General features: G+C 43.6%; 3 protein-coding genes across 3 annotated transcripts in view; 2 read left to right on the top strand and 1 right to left on the bottom strand.

Moving 5' to 3' along the window:
- Positions 1-20,486, top strand: part of LOC135698903 (uncharacterized protein DDB_G0290587) — a 525,472-nt gene extending 504,986 nt beyond the window's left edge. The window contains exons 4-5 of the mRNA XM_065219049.1: positions 17,609-17,769; positions 17,828-20,486. Coding sequence (XP_065075121.1) covers positions 17,609-17,769; positions 17,828-19,578 — 1,912 coding nt within the window. The 3' untranslated portion in view covers positions 19,579-20,486. The remainder of the gene's footprint in view (positions 1-17,608; positions 17,770-17,827) is intronic.
- LOC135698896 (uncharacterized) lies at positions 5,014-6,709 on the top strand. The gene is made up of 2 exons (XM_065219038.1): positions 5,014-5,569; positions 5,632-6,709. Exons 1-2 carry the CDS (start codon positions 5,034-5,036, stop codon positions 6,707-6,709), a joined length of 1,614 nt encoding a protein of 537 aa, XP_065075110.1. The 5' UTR covers positions 5,014-5,033.
- A 249-nt stretch (positions 20,487-20,735) lies between the features above and the next one.
- On the bottom strand, positions 20,736-21,483 carry LOC135698895 (exosome complex component RRP46-like). Its single transcript, XM_065219037.1, has 2 exons — positions 21,388-21,483; positions 20,736-21,323 (listed from the first exon to the last, which is right to left on the bottom strand). The coding sequence occupies exons 1-2, from the start codon at positions 21,479-21,481 to the stop codon at positions 20,764-20,766; spliced, it is 654 nt and encodes a 217-aa protein (XP_065075109.1). The 5' UTR covers positions 21,482-21,483; the 3' UTR covers positions 20,736-20,763.
- Positions 21,484-21,548: the final 65 nt, after the last annotated feature.

Below are 21,548 nucleotides of genomic sequence, written 5' to 3'. Positions count from 1 at the left end.
TAAAAACAATATCATGCTTGATATTTTATTCCAATATCATGCGTGATATTGGGAGCCCTTGAGAGCGAAACAAAATCATTTGAGTGAGGATTATGCCATCACTGGCACCAATACAACCGGACGTGAAAATCTCTATTCGTTTGTTAAGCCAACTGTCAGAAGGTTACAATTTGTTGGGGAAGGGGAGTGCAATGCCAATGTAATAGCACTTATTTCAAATATTTTTTTTATTATTAAAAGTACGTTCATTTGTCGATTTGTGTTATGTTAAAATTATTTTTATAATAAATTAAACTCCGACTTCAAAATTGAAATTCAATGCATCTATATCTACATCTATCCTATCATGACATTTTTCAATGAAGGCGATTTATATAAATAAGATCTTCAGAATTGCTGTTCTCGTATTCACAGATATCCTTTCTAGTGAAGGTGGTAGAAGTTCTTCGCACTTGAAAAATCGCCGTCTGCCAGTTAACGCCATTAGTTTTTGCAGAAGTTATTCAAATGCAAGCAAAGAATTTGTGTTCAATGGTCTCTACAGCAGCCACACAATGAGTGCAATTTTTCCCGTCTTTACGTCTCATAATATTCAAAAGCCCCCGGAGTGGGACCTTTTGGTTCACCCAGATATACAACGCACTACGCTGCGACGACACTAGATTCCGTGTAGCAATATTGCTCCACACACGAGGCCAGTTGATTTCGGGGTTTGCTATCTCCATTTTTGGTCTGTCCGTGTGTTTTACGAAGAAGCGATGGATGAGATCGGCGGAGGGGTGTTAGCGGATTTGGAAAGGGAAGTTTGAAAAATTGTTTAGGATTAATTTGAGGCAAGGAAGGTCTGAAATTAAATTTGATTGGGGAGGATTTGTTTGATAGAGGTAGGAACTATAGTAGGGACTCGATCTCGTGAAGGTGGCGATTAATTAATAGCGCCTTGCACTTCATCGCTGGTAGATGTAGCTTTAGGCCGCCATGCTCTTTACTGCGCGCCAACTGTTGCATTGGTATTGTAGCAACAACTCCACGAAAGAGGTAACTCCGCATGGTTACTGTCAGCTTTGCCACGTGTGCTGCCGTCAAGTGGAGGTTTGCTGCCATATACCACATTTTGGACGACAAGAAGGTATTCAGTAACGTCACTTTTTGGTGTATTGACAAGGTGCGCAAAGAATGCAGCCATACTTGCCGAGAAAAGTTTGTCACAAGCGAGTCCCAATTTAGCTTAACCATCAGCCGCACCGAGTTGACGAAAACCACACCTAGAATTTTGATGGTATTCTCCGTACGAAGCCACGGTACAGTCAGAGGGTGATTGCAGATTACACCGACATCAATTGCCGTTGTTTTGGTTTCATTCAAACGCGCTCCTGCTACTCTTTCAAAGCGCCAGAACAAATCTCGCATTGTATCCAACTGTTGAACACTGGTGACGATGGCACTAATATCGTCTGCGTAGGCAACGATGAGATCTGCTCCACAAACTTGCTCCAAGCGCCGCAAGAGAGGGTGCAGATATAGAACGAACAAATGCATGGAGAGAGGGTCCCCTTGACGGACCGATCGCTCGATCGGGAAGGGTGCAGAGAGGTGACCGTTTATCAGCAGGCGAGACGAAGAAGCAGCTGCTATACGGGAAAGTAAACAAAAAGCGCTGGTCCACACGGTCAAATGCATGGTCGAGATCAAATGACACCAACTTACCTTTTCTCCTGTTTGTTTTCAGCTGGGCGATTCTGTCTTTTACTGCAAGTGTTGCTTGAAAGATGTTTCGTCCGGCATATGAGCACTTTTGGGAGCCGGACAGAACACCATGAGTTCTAAGTAAATTTTCAAGCCGCTGCTTCAAGATCCGTGAAAGAATTTTGTAGTCCACATTGACTAGGCTTATTGGCCTGTATGAGCGAGCGGTGTTCCCTGTACCGCGTTTCTTTACCAACACGATCACTCCATCAACGAACTGAGCTGGAAAGTTGGATCTGATGGCCTCATTCAATATCAGATTCAGTTCTCGATTAATCACATCGAATGTTCGTAGGTAGAACTCTTTAGGTAGCCCGTCGTGGGACCTGGTGATTTTTTCGATGCGGACGTACGGATAGCAGAAAGAATTTCGGTCGTTGTGATCTCGTTCATGGTGGCTTTATTTACAGCATCTTGTTCGGGGATGACTCTCTCGCAGTAAAAAGGGTTGCCTTCATCTTTTTCGTACACTTGCTCACGAGCATACAGGTTGGTGAAGTATTGTAGCATATGATCATATGATCCTGAATAGAAGCTGGATCTTCGATTATTTCGTCTCTCTCGTTCCGCAGCTGCTCGATGGTGGTTTTACGGCGCATTCGTTCACCCAGTTGGTAGGTAGATAGTGGCTCTCCGGAAACGAAAGTCTCGTTAATACGCACAAACAGTTCGGAGAAGCGACGTTGATGCGAGAGCATTTCTGCCTTTAGTCGGTTGATGGTGACTAGCATGGCACGGTTGTTTTGGTAGCCATCGTACGCTTGCCGTAGAAGCCAGTGGAGACGTTGTTGTTCACGATTGAAATCGTCGAAAGCGAGCTTTGATTTCCATCGGAAAAAAGATTTTGTTTTGGGCTTTGCGCACGATAGCCACCATTCCATCCATGACGTGAAATTGCGACGTTGGCGAGTCCAATATTGCCACCGTATTTGGAACTCGTCAATATTTTCAGCAGTCAGTAGATGGGGACGGTGTGACCTGAAACCACAACCATGCGCTCTGTCAGGGAGAGGAAGGCATATTCTTACAGTGACGGCTTTATGATCCGAGAAACAGCACACATGAACAGTTGTTGATCTTAGCTGTTGTCGAAGGGTCATTTAAAGAAAACGTTCGTTAACTCGTTAGGCAATCGTTTTACGAAGTTGATGTCCTGAGAAAAGTTGTTTCATTTGACATAATCTACAACTTTGCTGAAGACACCAACATGATTTGAGCAAATTTGTAAAATTTTAATTTTGTCCTGCCCTTCTAGGTGGATAGATAAGCAATATCTCAACACCAAACGATAGCCCTTTGAAAACTCTGCAACTCTTCTCAAGACACCATCCTTCTAAAATGTCGTTTTCATACCGAAAAATAAAAAAACGCACGTTTTGGGGGGTTTTGAACCACTGTGCAGCGGTACAAATCGATAACGAGGGGATTATAAATGTGCTTCGATGGCATTCTTTGTTGTTCTTTAGCGAAGTGCAACGATACGATGGTATAAGAATTTAAATAGTTTTAGATTAATATCTATGAAGAAAGGTCAAGCTCTTGCGATATATCGAAATTGGACGAAATTTATTTTGGCACCTTCAAAGAAATTTCAAGGTAAATAATTATCGACATTAATCTTTATTTTTGCATAAAGAACTTCACGAATGGTTGGTCGGGTCGTTTCTTCGGGACCTTCTGGTCTTAGAGTTACCTCTATGTTTGTGGTGTGTAGATTGCGGTAAACTGTGGGACGATCCCGATTGTCCTGTAGAACTTCCCCAATCGTTGCGCCTTATATTCACCGCCTTGGTCTGAGCGAATGACAACAGTCTTCCTTCCAAATTGATTACATACCATGTTGACATACTCCTCGATCTTGTCCGCTGCCTTCTTGAGGAAATAGACCACGGTGAACCGACTGAAATCGTCGATCATCAGGCCACAGATGTCTGTATGGATAAGATCGAGTACTTTCGTGGATTGTTTTCCGGCCTTCTTTGGAAACGGTTGTCGTGGCAGCTTACACTCTGCACAGCACTCGCATGTTGTTGGTCGTTAATTGCTCGATTGGTTCCGCTATTTGACAGCTCAATTGGTTCCCGAGATTCTATCCGCCAGACACTATGAATATATTAGCGACAATAGTTCCAACCGAGGTTCCAACCCAGTGCGAAACCGAACTTTTTGTCAGTGCGAACCTCAACCTGAGCTAGGTTTTAAAGACAAACGAGCAAACTGACGTTTGTCAGGAAACAAGCAGACCCAATCTTGATACCCGATCCAGGTTGGAACTGAATAATAAACGAATTCGCTATAAGTTTCAGTAGTATATTTGCTAAAAAGCCAATAAGGCATTCTATGAGACAGCTGTGGTCAGTGTGTAGTGTAGTACTAGAATTTCGACTGGAATGGGATACGTTAATCGATGTGCTTAGGACCAATAGGCTAGTCCAATAGTAAGCCAATTTAAAATCGTTAGTTTCCACCGGTTGGTCAGGTCTTTCGTAAAGCCTTCTTGCTGTTGGTTTGTGTTTTTTTATATATATATATTTTAACGAGATTTTTAGTCATAGGTTAGTTCATCTCGGGTTGGTTTGAAATGGTTTATGGATTAAATGATTATATTGAAAAATTTCCTACCTATCATACTGACTGATGCTTGTTTATTTAAACGGTGGTTCATAGCTATTTTCACCGTTGTGTACCGTCAACAAGATCACGGGCGCCTATCGTAAATTCAAAGCAGTTATCTACTACAACTTGTGCGTAGTAAATTAACCGATGGTTGTAGGACAGATCTCTCTATCTCTCTAATTCGGTGGTCATAATATGAAATTCTACCAAATAAGAGAGAGAAAGAGAGAGAGAGATCCGTCCTACAGCAATCGGTTAATTGAAACCATCGCCACCAGTACCACACTGCTGTCCAGAGATTTTTATCTCATTCCTCCCGCTCGGTTGCTCTTTAAACGATTATCGTCTTATCTCTGTGTTGTGCAGTTGTCACACCAGCTTTCCTGATAAGGCGGCATCAAGTGAAGAGGAAAATAAACAAAACACTCAATTGCAGTTAAATGAGTTGAACAGTATTGGTGTGTACACTATTCAACTCAGGGCTGTAGCCAAGATTTGCCCGATATTGTAGAAAAATGCTTCAAGATAACGTTGATGGTGGATTAGGCCCTCGGCGGTCACTTGAGTGCATTCGAGTAAACGACCTGAACAACGGGTTTCGTCTACCCCAGTTCTGTTTCAACCTTCCAACAAGTCAGTCACGATATACAAAGGTGAAATATACAGTCGTCATGTTCCATACATTTGATTCCGCCAGCCAAACATGGATCTCTCGCTATCCGGCTCCGGTGTTCGATTCGAATGCCAACCTCGGTCAGCTCATCCTAGACGTTCTGGGCCGGAATCCGCAAAAAGTGCTTCAAATCGATGCTGACACTTCGAGGGAACTAACAGCCGGGGAAATGCGACTCCGAGCGATACGGGTAGCGCAGAACTTGATCGAACTTGGCTTCCGCAATGACGACATGGCAGCGGTCGTTTGTTCGAATAGTGAAAATTTGGCTCCGTTGGTGTTGGGGCTTTGGTTGGTGGGGATTCCGTTCATTAGTCTTCCGGTTGCATTCAACGGGGACGATTTGGGTTATCTGATGGGGTTGGTCCAGCCCAAGTTGGTGATCTGTGATGATGGGGTGTACAAAGCGGTGCTGGAAGGTGCCAGGAAGGCACTGAAGATGAAGCCGGTAGTATTTGCCGTGGAGAGCGAGCTGGAAAGCATCCGGAAGGCGGAGGAACTGCTGCAGGAGACCGGGAAAGAAGGGACGTTTGTGTGAGTGGAGGTAGCTGGTTTCTTGGTAGAAAGGAGAGTAAATAGGTGTTTTTAAATTGCAGATCGCAGTACCACGGAGACATGCGTGAGCTGATCGGAATAATTCTGTGCACTTCGGGAACGACCGGACGTCCGAAAGGTGTATGCGTATCGCAAGCTCACATCGCCGTAGTGCTTAGTCGACATGTGACCGGAAAGGATTCGGATTTGGTGTTCAATTTTAGCCCTCTGTATTGGGGAACGGGGTTGTTTGCGCTGTTAAACTCGATCTCAACCGGGACGACTCGGGTTGTGACAAGAAGCGGCTTCAACGAAGACGTATTCTTTGACATTTTGGATCGTTATCGACCGACGCACTTCTTCACGCCACCTTCGCATGCAATTTTGCTGCTGGATCATCCGCGAGTGGAGCAGGCTGATTTCGGTTGTGTGAAGAGCTGGAGCTTGAGTGGAAGCCATGCTTCATCGGAGCTGCGCAAGCGGATTGAGTCGAAGATCCTTAATGGGAAAACCTTCAATAGCTACGCTTCGTCGGAGATTGGTTTGATAGCAATGGATACGATGAGGAAGAATGAAGGTAGCGTTGGGACGCTGATGCCTCATTTGAACGCCAAGGTGGTTGATGAGCGCGGAGAGGCAGTAGGCGTCGGTGAGCAGGGTGAATTGTTGCTACAGACGACGATTCCGTTTATGGGCTACTACAAAGATGAGGAGGCGAATCGTGAGTTGCTCGACGAAGACGGGTGGATTCGTACTGGAGATATTGGCTACTTGGATGAGGAAGGACTTATCTATTTGGTTGACAGGAAAAAGGATGTCATCAAGTATCGAGGTTTCCAGATGTCACCGGTGGAATTGGAAGCTGTGATTGGAAAGATCGACGGCGTCCGGCAGGTTTGCGTTGTGGCCATTCCGGAGATGGATGGAACGTCGGATTTGGCTGCGGCAGTTATTGTGAAACGGGAGGGCTCCGCGTTGACGGAGGAGCACGTAGTCCAGTTAGTCGATGAGCAAGTATCCGATCATAAGCGACTACGAGGAGGCGTTTTCTTCTGGACGGAGCTGCCACTGACGCAGACGGGGAAGGTGCTGAGGAGAGAGGTTCAGAAGCGTTTGATCGAAGCGAATCAGTTGGAATAAATAAAGTGTTCAATATCTTTAGGGGGGCCGCTCGCATTCGAAAGAAATCCATGTACAGTCGAAATTCGCTAGTTGGGATTTTAATACTTAATACCGCTTGGGCCATGTCGCAATTAAAAAGCAAGTGGATGTCAACATTTCATGTCAGATTGGGTTTGCAAAGGTTTAATTGAGATTGTTCATAACTTGTAGTCGTTACCAATTCAATTTGCATCAAACTAGCCTTCATAATTCATTTTTGATACTTGGAAATGATCTAGTCTAGCTGATTTGCATGAAAACTACAGTTTTACAGCCTTGAAATCATCCCAACTTTTATCATGTTCAAAAATCAGGATACATGCCATCGCTAATTGAAACCAACATGAAACATCTAAGCAACCTGTTAATTTTACCATTGATGAATCTGATGAGGACTCTAAAGGCGCTGTCATAGTGGGAGCGTTCTATACAAAAGAATTCCTATTATTGATATTATTCCTCACATTCGATTTCACGATTCGCGTGTCTCTTCGCTCTCAGTATGGTAGCGGCCTGAACAAGTCAAGCGTAACTATTCAAATCGACGTATCCGCTTTTGTAAACAATCTCTTCAATCGACGATTTGTCTTAACTGCTAACTCACCCACGCAACACCATCATCAGGTAGGAGACACTCCCCCCTATTCTGCGAGTCACGTGACTCTCTCTCACCGGTGAGGTGACAATTGTCACCTCACCGGTGACAGAGAGTCACGTGACTCGCAGAATAAGGGGGACTTTCGCCTACAAGCTGGTGTTGTTAGTTTCTATGAGTGAGCTTGCAGTTGCCACAAATCGCCGATTAAAGTGATTGTTTAAAAAATCAGATCCGTCGATTTGAATAGTTATGCTTGTAATACTTAAAATCCCATAGAACCAGAACGTCAAAATCGAACACATGTTTGATTCAATCTGTGTGACTGTGTTCCATTTGGTGAATTTCTAATAAACCTGCTATTGTACCAGTCTTATTTCTGGCAACCCAGGAATCAATTTTGACAAGCATCTCGTAAATCACACAATCAACAACAAAGAGATTTTCGAACATTATAATCTATTTTCGAAATGTCAAATTTATGTAAAAATTCAGAAAAATGGAACACAGCCTAAGACATTCGATGAATTTTCACTGAACTTCGAAAATAAATTATACTGTTCGAAAATCACTATGTTGTTGATCATCCGATTTTTGAGAAATTGTTTGTCAAAATTGATTTCTGGTTTGTCTGAAATAAGTCTGTTTTTTTTTTTTTTTTTCCTTTATTAGAGAGATTTTTAGCCTAAGGCTAGTTGATCTCTTTTAAAAATTACAAAAAAGAATTGGGACCTCAAAAGGAGGATCCCAATCTTGGCAAGTGGGCATTTAGCTTAATTATATAAAATATTGTAAAAACACTACCAAAAGGGCCAACGAATTCAAAAACACAAACAGAAAACACTCAAATGTCTGCGTCTGCTACCGGGGACTCGTCGCCAAGCAGACTTCGTATGCTGGTTCCCTCCAGACCGAAGGCAACCCGAAGGTCCTCGAGCTCCACACAGTTGATGAGGATGTGTTCTACGGAGGCTGGCACTCCGCAGGTTTCGCAGGTTCTCCGGAACGGTGTTGTGTGTGTGTGTGTCATCCTCTATCCCTCACCCAGCCGGGGGCGTTGGACAAGTAGAACTCGCAGGTTCTCCGGAACGGTGTTCCTCCGAAATTATGGGAGGCCCTGCGCCCTGCTATGCCCGGTGCGCAGCCTGGACACCACTTGCTGCTCCTTGAGGCTCGGTCGATCCTTCCAAGGATCGGTGGTCGCCTTGATTTTTCGTAGTTGGTGAGTTCGATTGTTCCTCCACTCGTTGTCCCACGCTCTCCGAACCGTCCGCTTGATCCATTTCTTGATGTCCTGGAACGGAACATTGTCAGAGAACCTGGGTCCGATGGGGCATGAGCCGGCGAGGTGGTCGGCGATCACGTTCCCCTGGATGCCACAGTGCCCGGGTACCCACATGTATACGGTGTTCGGCGGCGCATGCGTTACCGTCCCTTGTATCCACGGATGCTTTGGTGCTTCATCGGTTAGGGCCATTATTGCGCTTTGTGAGTCGATAACGATGAGGATCGGCCGATTGGCCGGAAGGGTGGTTGCGTGAAAGACGGCCGCTGCCTCAAGCACTGGGCCGGAAGTGAATTGCTGACGACCAAACTATCTCCTGAAACCCCCATTCCCACTCCGCTGCTGGAGAGCGAGCCATCGGTGTACCTGATTTCGTGATCTTGATAGTGCGCCCCGAGAGTTTCGACGACTGTCCGGCGCAAAGCCAGTGAAATAAGTCTGGTAGAACGGCAAGATAATTTGAAAAATGTCCATCTGTCATATATAAGTAAAAATTCACCAAATGGATCGCAGCCTAAATGAAGGCGGTTGACAGCTGTAGTATACTCCTAGTCCCACCATCGAATCAGAGTCGATGTTATAATAAGGTCCCGCCAAGAGAAAATGTTGCGAACAAGCAGCACTGTTTGGGATTTAATTTTCGTCAGAGTAAACGGCAACCAGATTTTTTGCGTTAGCATCGGATGACTTTCATTCAGAAGTGAAAAATTTCATGTCGATAACGGAGCTTCTGGGAGACAAAAACAATTATAGAACCTGAAAAAGGTTCAAACAAGTGCTTGGTATAAATACCACAATGTACTAAATAAAGCGAAGAAATGTTTTTCATCTAAAATTACTAAAATATTGTCAATAATGAATGCAATACTTGTAGTTGACTGGCTGTGGGAACAATGATGTTTATTTACTTCGCTCGTTTGGTATCCCATTTGACAGTTCGATTGGTACTTCTGGCTTCACTCTTGGCGGGACTCTTATTATAACATCGACTCTGCATCGAATGGCATTTGCTAGATAAGATGAGGTTGCGACATAATTAAACAAATAAGCTCTGCAAACAACGCTCTTTGAAAACAATTTTATGAATATGTTACTGGAAAAAAATGCAAGGATTAAAAAGGAGGACATTTTCGGGCAAAAGGAGGATGCAGAAAAAAATATACATGAAAACCGGGACACGTGAAGCGTGATTGTCCCTTAGCAATCCGAGAAACCAAGGAAACAAACAAACAACCGAGCGGTGGAAGAAAATTAAAGACCCCACTGAAAGGCAAGAGTCTGAAAGTTGGTAAGCTGTCGCCGTTCGCATTCATGGCTAGTTGTGATCGAAAATCGTCAAAAGCTTGGATCATCGATTCGGGAGCAACGTCTCACATGTGCTCCGACGAGCTGAGAAGCAGATCTGGAATATCCATCACTTTGGCCGAAGGAATCGAGACACCCGTGAAGGGGATTGCTTCCGGTAGGCTGTTTTGCTACGACGATCGAGGCAGGCGAGGAACAGAAAGTTATCTTGTCGGAAGTGTTCTATGCTCCTGAGCCAGAGTCGAACCTGCTTTCGGTTAGCCGACTGATCACGAAAGGAGCTAAAGTAACATTTTCGGAGTCAAGTGCGGAGGAAGAGTTGCAGCTGTTGCAAGCAAAGTTCGAGGATTGTTCTACATGAAATTCGCCAATCAACAAGGAATGCACGCCGCACAACATCCCAAGGACTGTGTGCACGTGTGGCATCGAAGACTAGGGCATAGGGACCCTGAAGCGATTCAGCGTGTGGTACGCGTTGATTTGCGAACAAAACTTCGGAAACCCTTTTCTCGTGCCTCAAGGCTCGCCTACGCAAACTAACACCATCTTTGGGTTGAGGAAAGGTTCCCCTATCCGATGATGCCGGTAATTTGCGTTCGATTGGCGAGGAAAGAATAATCAATGTTTTGTTTATAAAAGTTGATAGTACCTTTTCAATTGTGGTTCTAAAATATGTATATTGAATCGGTTCCGCTTTTTGATAGATCGAAATTCTATCCGCCAGACTATGAATATATCGACTATAGTTGGAACTGGTTCCAACCCCGAATAATAAACGAATCCGGTATTACCTAGAGTTAACTCTAAGACTAGAAGGTCCCAAAGAAACGAGCTCAACTTTTTGGCTCAGCTCTGGTACTCTCTTCGGTCCCAAGCGAATCGATGCACCCCTCGAAGCATAGAAAATTCACGAACCCCTCATTGTATCTGTCAAGTTTTCATAGCGAATCAAAACAAACATAGTGTAATACTGGAATTTCGACTAGAATGGGATACGTTAATAGATTTGCTTGGGATCAATCGGCTAGTCAAGTAGTTAGCCAACTTAAAATCGTTGGTTGCTACCGGTTGCTATAGAGATTGCTAAAGTATGATTGTGTCAGTGATTTGTATTCATCGGGAAAATTTTCCGCTATGAAGTTTTTTTTCCCGATGAAAACATTTTGCGTATACGTATATCTGACGTAGTGTGCGTACGATAAACGTCAGCAATCTCTATTACTGTAAGACACGTCACCTAACGCTAACGTCAGAAAGGGCAACCAACCCGCATTTGATTACAACGCCCAGTCGAGGGGTGAGTGAGTTGTAGTTGTTACTATTGAAAAATCAAATTCTATTACATTAATTACAATCAATGAAAAATCGTGTGGAATACGAAATTAATTGTGTTCTTCAGGGAAATGTGGTTATTTGGCCAGCCGGAACGGAAAAACCCGGAAAAGTCCCGAGCAAAATGCGTGTCGATGCATATTGACATGAGTGGTTTTCTGCAATTTGGATACCAAATTTTAAGATTGAGCCTCTATTTGAATGATACACCGAAAATAGTTTTCATGTAGTTTCCATTGGAAACGCAAATGATTTTCATCCATAAACAAAATTAATGCAATTCATCTGAATTTCACAACAATCACTTGAACATTTATGCGATCACGTTAATTTTATATGATTTTTCATATAAATTTCATCGGCCTCATAATATTCATGTGATTTTGTGGTGTGAAATTCACATGGTTTTCATCCATTAGATATGTGATAAATTTTTTGAGTGTATGACTATCTACTTTCGAACGGAACAGACAGGGAACCGATTAGACTTGTGCTTGGTCAGTCGGAACGGGAAAACCCGTGAAAGGGGACTCTACGGAAGTTCGGATTCACCGGGAAAATGGTCAATTTCTGAAAATGATCTGGAGGTCCGCGATTTTTTTCTTTTGCTTCATTTGTTTTTCTTATCTTGTTTTCCGTACTGAGTATCAATGCTACCGACACCAGGGAGGCAGCTCCCATACCTGGACCCTACCTATCGACCATCAACTCACCAACGGGGACCAACGGCTTTAATTACCAGCCAAAGTAAGGCGTGATCAGAGCCTCAGAGAATCCCGACGGCTCCGACTGGGATTGAAACCAGGCCCTTTGAAGCGGGAAGCAGTCACGCTAACCACTACACCACCGGCACCGCTAGCCACGATTTTTTTTTTTAAATGCATACAATCAGGAGCATAGCTGAAACATGCCATCACCACATTGATTCTGCTACAGGGTGGCTTGAACACAGTCCTCTGGATATGCGGAGTCACTGGAAAATCTTCAATTCCTGAAAGTAGCCTGGAGATACACGTTTTTTTTTCTAAATTGCTTACAATTATAAGCAAAGAGAACATATGCCATCACCATATCTACTCTGCTACCGGGTGGCCAACAAATGGTCCTCTGGATATTTGGAATCACCGGGAAAATGGTCAATTACTGAAAGTTAGCCAGGAGAATGCTATTTCTACTTAATTGCATACAATTATGAGCAAAGAGCAGGGTGGCCAGCAAACCGGGAAATATCCGGGAATTTGAAAAGTAACCGGGAAAACCGGGGAAAACCCGGAAATTCGACGAGAGAACCGGGAAAATAAATTAACCATACCATAAAGGGTGGTACGGTCAAAATTTGGTCAAGGGAAAACGCGTGTAAATCGGTGAAATCATTTATTTAAAAAATCAAATTAAATTTCTTTTTCAAGTTCAATTAGTATAAAATTCAGGAAAAATATTCAGTTAGGCTTCCGCTTTTCCAAATCCGAATTGCCGGGCCTTACGCTTGACCCCTGCCATCAGATTTTGTACAGCCACCTTGTCCACCTTCTTCGCCGCAGAAAGCCAGTTTGCCTTGAACTGCTGCTCGCCCTTAGCAGTTTTTTTGGTCTTCTTTAGGTTCCGCTTGACAATAGCCCAGTATTTCTCAATTGGGCGGAGCTCTGGCGTGTTGAGAGGGTTCTTGTCCTTGGGAACCACCTGCACGTTGTTGGCGGCGTACCACTCCATGGCCTTTTTACCGTAATGGCAAAATGCCAAATCCGGCCAAAACAGTACGGAACAACCGTGTTTCTTCAGGAAAGGCAGCAGACGTTTATTCAAACACTCTTTCACGTAAATTTCTTGGTTGACAGTCCCGGAAGTTATGAAAATGCTGCTTTTCAAGCCACAGGTACAGATGGCTTGCCAAACCAGATATTTCTTTGCGAACTTTGACAGTTTCATGTGCTTGAAAACATCTGCTACCTTTCCCCTTCCTTTTGCCGTACAAAACTCCTGTCCCGGAAGCTGCTTGTAGTCGGCTTTGACGTAGGTTTCGTCGTCCATTACCACGCAGTCAAACTTCGTCAGCATCGTCGTGTACAGCCTCCGGGATCGCGCTTTGGCCGTCGTATTTTGTTTATCATCGCGATTTGGAGTCACTACCTTCTTGTAAGTCGATAGTCCGGCTCGTTTTTTGGCTCGATGCACGGTTGTAGACGATACACCCAGCTTATTTGCGGCATCTCGGAGAGAGAGGTTAGGGTTTCGCTTGAAACTACCGGCAACTCTCTTTGTCGTCTCAGCGGCTTCCGGTTTTCGATTTCCCCCCGATCCAGACTTCCTGGCTGTCGACAAACGTTCCCCAAACACTTTAATTACATTTGTAACGGTTGATTTGGCAACTTTTAGCGATTTTGCCAACTTTGCGTGCGAGTAGCTTGGATTTTCGCGATGCGCGAGCAAAATTTTGATACGCTGCTCTTCTTGCTTGGACGGCATTTTGACAACTGAAGAGTGAATTCCAAAATCAAAATAGGAGCAACATTCTACACACACACACCTTCAAAATGAGGGGTGTTCAGGTTTTTTAAATGCAAAATTGAAAGAAATACGTCAAGTTGATATTGACCAAATTTTGACCGTATCACCCTTTAGAAAAAAAAAATTTACACCAGAATTTCAGAATAAACCATTAAAAAAGAGTGATCCTTTATCAAATGAATGTCTTGCTCTATTTGCTGCATAATTTTTTTATTCGTTTTATTGTTTTTAAAATTTAATCACTCAGCAATATTGTAAATTGATTTCAGATGTAAAGTGCATGGTCCTTAAAAAAATATTGAAGATGTTGGACTTTGGAGACAAATATTTGTAAAAACTGAAACTGAATCATTCTTTTCCGGGGGTTTAATTTTTCGTTGTTCAAAATTCTCATGACATGAATTCCAGAATTAACTTGGAATTCTGTTCTGAATTATCTTGAAATTGTTCTGAAATAAACCAGAAAACACTCCGCGTAATAATAACCGTTGAATTCTTTTTGGAATTACCTTGCAACCGCTTCTAAGAATTTAATTAGAATCATTCTTAGAATTCCCTTGAGCCGATTTGGAAACTTTGATTCCTTTGAAAATCTTTTCAAAAATTTCTTTTAATTCTATTCAAAACAGCAGAAATCTTCCGAAATTTTATTTAGAAGCCCCTTGGAGTATTTTAAAGAATTTCTTTCTAATTATCAGCAATTTTTTTGCAATCGATTTTGTTGGAGTTCTGTGATGAATCTTTCGCACAAGGGTTGAAATTATTGCCAGAACATTCTAAGAACTCTGTTTCATGTTGAATTCTGATCATAATTCTCTTGGTATTCTTCATAAAATTCATCTGTCATTTTCCTCACGAACCCAATACAAATCTCCTCAGAATCACTTAGAAATTTTCCTCAAAGTTTTGTTTTTCACAACTCCTTTTTAAATCTCCTAAACTTACCTAACAAATTAATTGAGAACTTGCATTCTTCTCCACAGAAATTCCTCCAAATTCTAGATAAACATTTCAAATGGTCCTATCTGCTTTGATCGATTCTCTTCATCGACTTTCTCTTTCGTCAATAACTCAACTGCAAAACCTTTCCCTGTTGTGTTTGACGTTTTGGACGCTAGATATGAACCTCCTTTATCAAACTATGTGGTAGAATTAGCGCGAAATCTGTTTGCATAGCAGTGGTTATGAAAAGAGAAAGTCGATGAAGAGAATCGATCAAAGCAGATAGGACCATTTGAAATGTTCATCGAGAATTCATCTAACAATTTCTAAGGATTTCATGTCAGAATAATTCTGGAATTCTACTCAGAACTTCTCCTTCAAAAACTGTGTGGGAATCCTTTTCAATATTTTTTTGAAATCAACACTTTGAATGCTTTAAAATTTTACTAAAAAATCCAGGGTTTGTCCGCTAGATTCTATAGATTGTTCTGTAATTTGTTATAACCCTTAAAATAATTCCAAGTCTCAGAGCGTGACATTTATGACTCCACGACTCATAAGTATGATATTTTTGTTTTTTTTTTTTAATCTGTGATCTTGAAAATTTTTCAAAATCTCACATTTTAATTATTTTTTCTCCAAATCTTGCATCACGAAGATTGTTATTAATCACAAATTTTGAAAAAAAAAGGTTCTAATTTCAGACTCTACACAAATTTTAGAGCATCAAAATCTTGGGAATCTTCTTAAATCACATTTTTTATCCTTTCAGTAAATTCCTTTCCGGACGTTCTTAAAAATGCGCTCAATTTCGTTTTCTTGTTGAATATTAACAACCGGGAATTTTTTGAGATTTAAACCGGGAAAACCGGGAAAACACCGGGAATTTAAAAATGAAAATTCACTGGCCACCCTGAAAGAGGAAATATGCCAAAACTTTATCGATTTTGCTACCAGGTTGCCGAAAAACTGTTCTCTAGATATGTATATGTGTTGTTGTTGCTATCTTCTCTTCTTGATCAAAAGAGATTATAAATGTAACTGTATTTTCGGATGCGATTAAAGTCCTCGCATTTTGGAGCACTGTCTGGTCGGAGCCCTGATGTACGCCATCACAATTGACGCATTTGTGCTGGTTCTTGAGCACAGTTACTGCACCGTTGCAGTTACGTCTCCAAAATTGAGGCACCTCTGTCACTGTGTTACGTCACAATGGCCGCCACGGTATGGCTCCCAGCATATGATGATGAAATATATCGAGCGGACAGCTTGCAGCACATCACAGAGAACAGACGTCCAACTTTCACCAGAAACCTGTGTAAAGATAAATGGGAACGTTACCATTATGTAGCGCTAGCATCTCCTGATTTCTTCTATAAATGTTCCACTTTCGACCAATTTGGCGCTAGTATCGATAAATTTTCAGTTGAAAATTACCACTCGGCGCTAACTGCACTTAGTGTCTAGTGTAAGTTGTGCAACGCCAGCGCCATCATTTTGTCAAAGAGAGTTTTTAGGTGGGGAAGTCGGCGTTGGTGGCGCTTAAGTCGAATAGGAATCTTTACACAAGTTTTCACAGAAATTTATTTCGAGCATCAACGTTTGTTCTCTGTGAGCACATTAAGTGTCACCGTCCCCTTTTGGAAGTGGACCAGGAAAAGACAATCCGGGTACGTCTTCACCTTTTCGTCTCTCCTCGTCATCCGGAAGACAGCGATTGAGGCCAGGTTGTACCGGTCCTTGATTTCTGCTTCGATCGTCTTTGGATCAAAGTTTGATAAGCCCCTGATGACTACCGTGGACCCCCGCTAATTTGAACGACAGCTGTTCGGAAACTTACAGTTGTTCGGAAACAAGATGACTATGAATCATCGGAAGGGGGAAGTTGTGTCAGACGAAACGGGCAGAAAGCCTGGGTCCAGTGGACAATTGGTATCGGGACTTCAGGCCAGGGATGGATCCACCTCAGAACAGAAAAAGAGAAAAGTAAAATTCCAACGCTCTTCTCCGCTATGGTTCGACTTCCCTTTTTTAAACTGTGGACGGCTGTTCGGATGGCCTCTTCAATGTACAAACAACCGAGGAAACCATATTTTGTTTCTCCTTGAGAAACGTTTTGGCTTGATTGAATCCGTCGATACGATGAGTGTTCCAGCAAATTCCACACGTCATCATATGTCTCACATTTAATTTTCCACTTATTGTGAAACGTATCCATTTCATGTGTGAACCTGCTTTGAACAATGCCGCAACACTATTGGTTCGAATTGTGTCACACTTGGAGTCTATGTGCTTCACATGGAAATATCAATAGCTTTGCTCATCATAGTTCAATGTTCTACAATATTCTACGTTATCGACTTCTACTTTACCGACTCCAACATTGAATCGACAAATTTATAAACAAAGCTGCCAGCAAACATACACATGCCTTTTTAATGGGTCTGATTTGGAATTTGATCCTGGACTGTTGTGGTGTGCTGCTGCCGTTGTCTTCGTTCGATCTCATTGGGCCACTGGGTTGGAGACCTGCATCTGGTTGGTGAGGTTGGATGATGGCAACGAACGGAGGAGTGTGGTTACTTTGATGAGGAGCATCATTCCTACATGGGCGAGAGGACGAAGTACATTGGTAGCTACAGAAATTAATTGATTATTCCGTCGAGTGGTTGATCAACAGGATCGTGGTTGGTATACCGGAGAAGGACTGGGAATCGTCGGAGCTGTTGACGGTGGTCGTTATGAAGGAGAAGCTGCGTGGTGGCTTGTTGTTTTGCCAATCGCTAACGGAACATTTTGAAGCAGGCTTCCGAGGATTAAGTGCTTGGTGTTTGATGTCTTCTTGAAAGAAATTCCAACTTTTACAAACACGACTTCAATTTACTTACAAAAAATTTCATTTCCTTTTTTTCAGAAATGCCAAAACTCTGGACCAAGCAAGCGGTTACTGGGCTGAGGCCCTTCCGGTCATGGAGACTCCACTGTGCGCCGTAGTGGACCCGGTTCGAGACTTCCGTTGGCATGCCCTCCGCTGTGGAGGACCAGAAACAGCTGCCTTCCTGTGTGAACTTCCAGGTATTTTCATAAGATCTATCTCTTTTCTGATCTTTAACCGATTTACCGCTCATTTCAGTACCGTCGTGGGCCTTGGACTGCACCGTGACGTCGATGCCTTCGCTGACCGTACAGTACATGTCGGACAGCGGAGCCGTACAGCTGGCCCGGGACTGCGGCGAGCAGGGCACCCGGCACATGTCCTGTCAGGGAAAACTCGATCGGGATACGATCCTACAGCAGTTGCAGTGCAGTGATCAGGAGGTGGATCCAGCCCAGCTAGCAACCGAGAATAACCAGCTTCCGGTGGAAGTGGCAGCCGGAGCAGCAGAAATGGCGGAGCAACAACAGATGTCGGTTGCTACCAGAAGAACGCTGCTACCGCAGATCTTGGACCATGATATTCTGACGGTGGTGTCTAACAATGATGAGGACAACAACATTGACGTAAATCCGAGCCAGATTGAGGACACTGTGAAGAATGTGATCAACAAGTTTAACCTGGCTGATTTGATGCAGAACGATCAGTCGTTGCACAGCGACGAGATGGATGGCCATTATGACGAACAGGAGAAAGAAGTCAAGAAGTTGGGTGGAAAGAAGTATTCATCGATGTTCGAGAAGAAGGGCAAATTTGATAAGAAGGGCGAGAAGAAAGTGGACGAGGATGAGGAGACGATGATGGGTGATCAGCCGGACGAGACAGAGACACAGCCGATCGATATCGTGCAGCAAGCGATGAAACCGACGGAAGGTGATTCGGATGAGAGTTCGACGTCTGGAGTGGTCGGAAGCTCGACCGAAGGAGCAGCAGCATCAAGTGAAGCCATTGTGGTAGAGAGTACTACGGTAGACTCCCGATTACGCCGAGCAACTGATGGTGAAACGGTGGAAACAACTGAAGTTCCGACGACTGTTGAATCTACGACAACGACTACGACTACGACAACTACCATGGAACCGACTACGAGCAGCACAGCCAGTCACATTCTTCCAACCACACCTAAGAAGGAAATATCCGCCATCGGAGACCACTTCATACCGCCAATGCTTCTTGTGAAGGCTCGCTTCACTTCCACAAAAGCTCATGTAGACACCACCACCACCACCACTGTGGAACTCCTAACGGAAACTCCTGAGCCTTCGCCGTCCAGTTCGGCTGCGCCAATTTCGTCAACCGAAGATCCTACCACTGCAATTATGACCGACGAAACCTACGCAGTTTCCGATAGCGGAAATGACGTCCAACTTGTTGAGCTAAACGACAAAACCTCGTCCCCAGAGATTTCCACCTCTACCGAATCCGACGTCACTACCACCCATCAGGTCGTAGAAATAACATTCGAAGATAAGGTAATTTCTTCCAAAATTGGTACCCTCAGCATCACGACCCGTCCATTTACGGCAGGCGAACTCCAGTCATCGACGGCCGTCCAAAACGCCACAGCCCTCCCGGAAACTGCTTCCACAACTGTAGTTTTGCCAACCACTACTACAACCACGACAACAACTACGACACCTGCTCCAACAACAACGTCAGTCCCATCAACGACTACGACTCCTTCCACCACCCTAAGACCAACGACCATCCAGACCGTGACCGAGCACGAACTCCACCAGGACGATGACGACACTGATGATGGTGCCGATGACCGTCATGACAGCCACGAGGAAGAGGACAACGAAGCCGATCATCACCACGAGGAGCTGCACAACAGTTTTTCCAACATTGAAAACTTCCAACCGTACAAACCGAACCGGCACCGCAGTCTGACCAAACCGGAAGTGCACAACAACCACGGCAACTATATCAAGAAGATTCTCGGTTGAAACCGAACGCGACGCTAGCAGTAGGCTGCGGATGCCATATGCACTTTCCATCAACACCGATGGCTATTCGATTGCTTTCCCCGCCCCTCCGGCACCGCAGTGGAAGCAGCAGTAGATACTAAGCTGACAACTACAAACGTTTGTTTTGATTTTGGCAGAAAGTAATAAACTGAAACACTAGTAAATAGATACAAAATTTCTCACTTTTCCCCCCTCCTCAGCAGAAACTAATCAAAGTAGGCAGTTAGCAGCAGACCTTTTTGCCTGTGAAAGCAGTTTAAACTTTTGACGAAAAGCGCAAACTAACGTTGCATCAATCAATATCGTTCTTTTTCTTCGAAAAATTAAACAAAAACAAACAATTAGCGAACTAGAGAACGCTGTGTAGAGTAGAACTCCCGTTGCAGAAGAAATGTTTCCCTTTCGGTTAAAACAATTGCAAAACAAAAACTATCTTTCACACAGGTTAATGAAATTAGAGTTAGAAAAACTAATACAAAATACAAAACAAAGAAACACGTTGCCAATAATTTGAAAACCCAATTTAAGTAAAATAGTAAAACCAAACAAAAGAAAAGAAAAAAAACAAGCAAGAGTTGTGGAAGAGATTGGAAAACCTTGCGGATGAAAATACTATAATCATTAAAAATTACGATCTTTAGCCGTGTAATAACGTTGATCCAAATTGATTTTGACTGCAGTGTCGCAGTTAGCAACCATTTGCAGCTATTAACGAATGCTAAAATTGTAGCACAAGCTAGAACTTTAGAAAGACGAAGAACGCCAGAACAACATTAAAAATTCACACGATCTTTTCGCACGTGCAAACTCCCATAATTATCGTGGTTAGTTGGTAAGAAATTTACTGGAATAAGGAGATGATTTTAATAAAAATACATTAAATTTAACGACTGCGGTGTGGGTCGGTTAATCTGTCCGAAAAAGAAGTCCGATTTAATACCAATAACTTCCCCCTTATTCTGCGCCGCGAGTGAGGTCACTAGTGAGGGGACAAAAGTCACCGCGAGTGAAGGGCCTCCGTATATTAACTCTTAATATCTATCTGAATGTTAATTAACCCAAGATTACATTTCACTTCCACCTTACCTGAGCTGTGATTTACCACCATCCATCAAAACAAAACAAAAATCAATACTCGTTCGCATCCATCCGCTCGCCTTTATTTCACAGCACCTCCCTCTGCTTCCCGACAATCTCCCCGTAGAAATCGAACACCTTTGCCACCGCCTCCTCGGACATCCTCAGCGCCCGGTGGTACTGCTCCGTCGTAAACTTCCCGTGCGTGTAGATCGAAACCGTATTCTTCGTACAATTCTCGAACACAAACGTGAACTTGGCCCGCGCATCCTTCGACTGTAGCGCATCCGGATCCAGTACAATTTCGCCGTCCTCCCGCAAGATGCTGTGCACCGCCGCCACCAGGTACTTCATCTCGACGCCGCTGTTCATCAGCGCCAAACACACGGCATTGATGGCACAGGCCACCAGCCCACCGAGATCCTGCATCTCCTGGATCTGGACGGAAATGGCCGTCCGGGGATGAAGCCCCGTCAGGATGGCCGATTCGTATGTGTTCCTAATTAAGCTCTCCAGCAGCCGATCGTTTACGCTGCCCATTCCGGAGCGGGGTTTGAAGTAGATGTCGATGCGTGCCTTTTCGACGTTCATGTGCTGCAGCTTGACCTCGATGGGACCGTTCACCGAGGCGACGACGGCGGTTTCACCTAATTGGATTGCGATTGGGAATAAAATTGAAATAAAATGAAAATGGAATCGTTGGGTGTTTACCTTGTGTCAGCATGGCAGAGCCATCGGATCTGGTCAGAATGTTGAGCTCACAGTGCATCGGTCGCAACGAATTTTCCGTTTTGTCAGCAGTCATTTTGGCACAAGCGTGTAAATTTTAAGGATATTTCACAGAATTTAAACTTAAACTAAATTCTCTTGCA

The sequence above is a fragment of the Ochlerotatus camptorhynchus genome, unplaced genomic scaffold, assembly GCF_037179485.1.
Source record: "Ochlerotatus camptorhynchus isolate MF236.1 unplaced genomic scaffold, CSIRO-AGI_Acam_v1.1 ptg000098l, whole genome shotgun sequence".
NCBI lineage: Eukaryota > Metazoa > Arthropoda > Insecta > Diptera > Culicidae > Ochlerotatus > Ochlerotatus camptorhynchus.
This window is presented reverse-complemented; position numbering and strand designations above follow the sequence as displayed.

What these genes read in the sequence shown, in the direction of transcription:
- LOC135698896 (XM_065219038.1), top strand. Translation starts at nt 5,034, where the DNA reads ATGTTCCATACATTTGATTCCGCCAGCCAAACATGGATCTCTCGCTAT. An exon ending in GGGAAAGAAGGGACGTTTGT is followed by an intron (nt 5,570 to 5,631) that starts GTGAGTGGAGGT and finishes TTTAAATTGCAG; the next exon opens with ATCGCAGTACCACGGAGACA.
- LOC135698895 (XM_065219037.1), bottom strand. Translation starts at nt 21,481, where the DNA reads ATGACTGCTGACAAAACGGAAAATTCGTTGCGACCGATGCACTGTGAG. An exon ending in CTCTGCCATGCTGACACAAG is followed by an intron (nt 21,324 to 21,387) that starts GTAAACACCCAA and finishes CAATCCAATTAG; the next exon opens with GTGAAACCGCCGTCGTCGCC.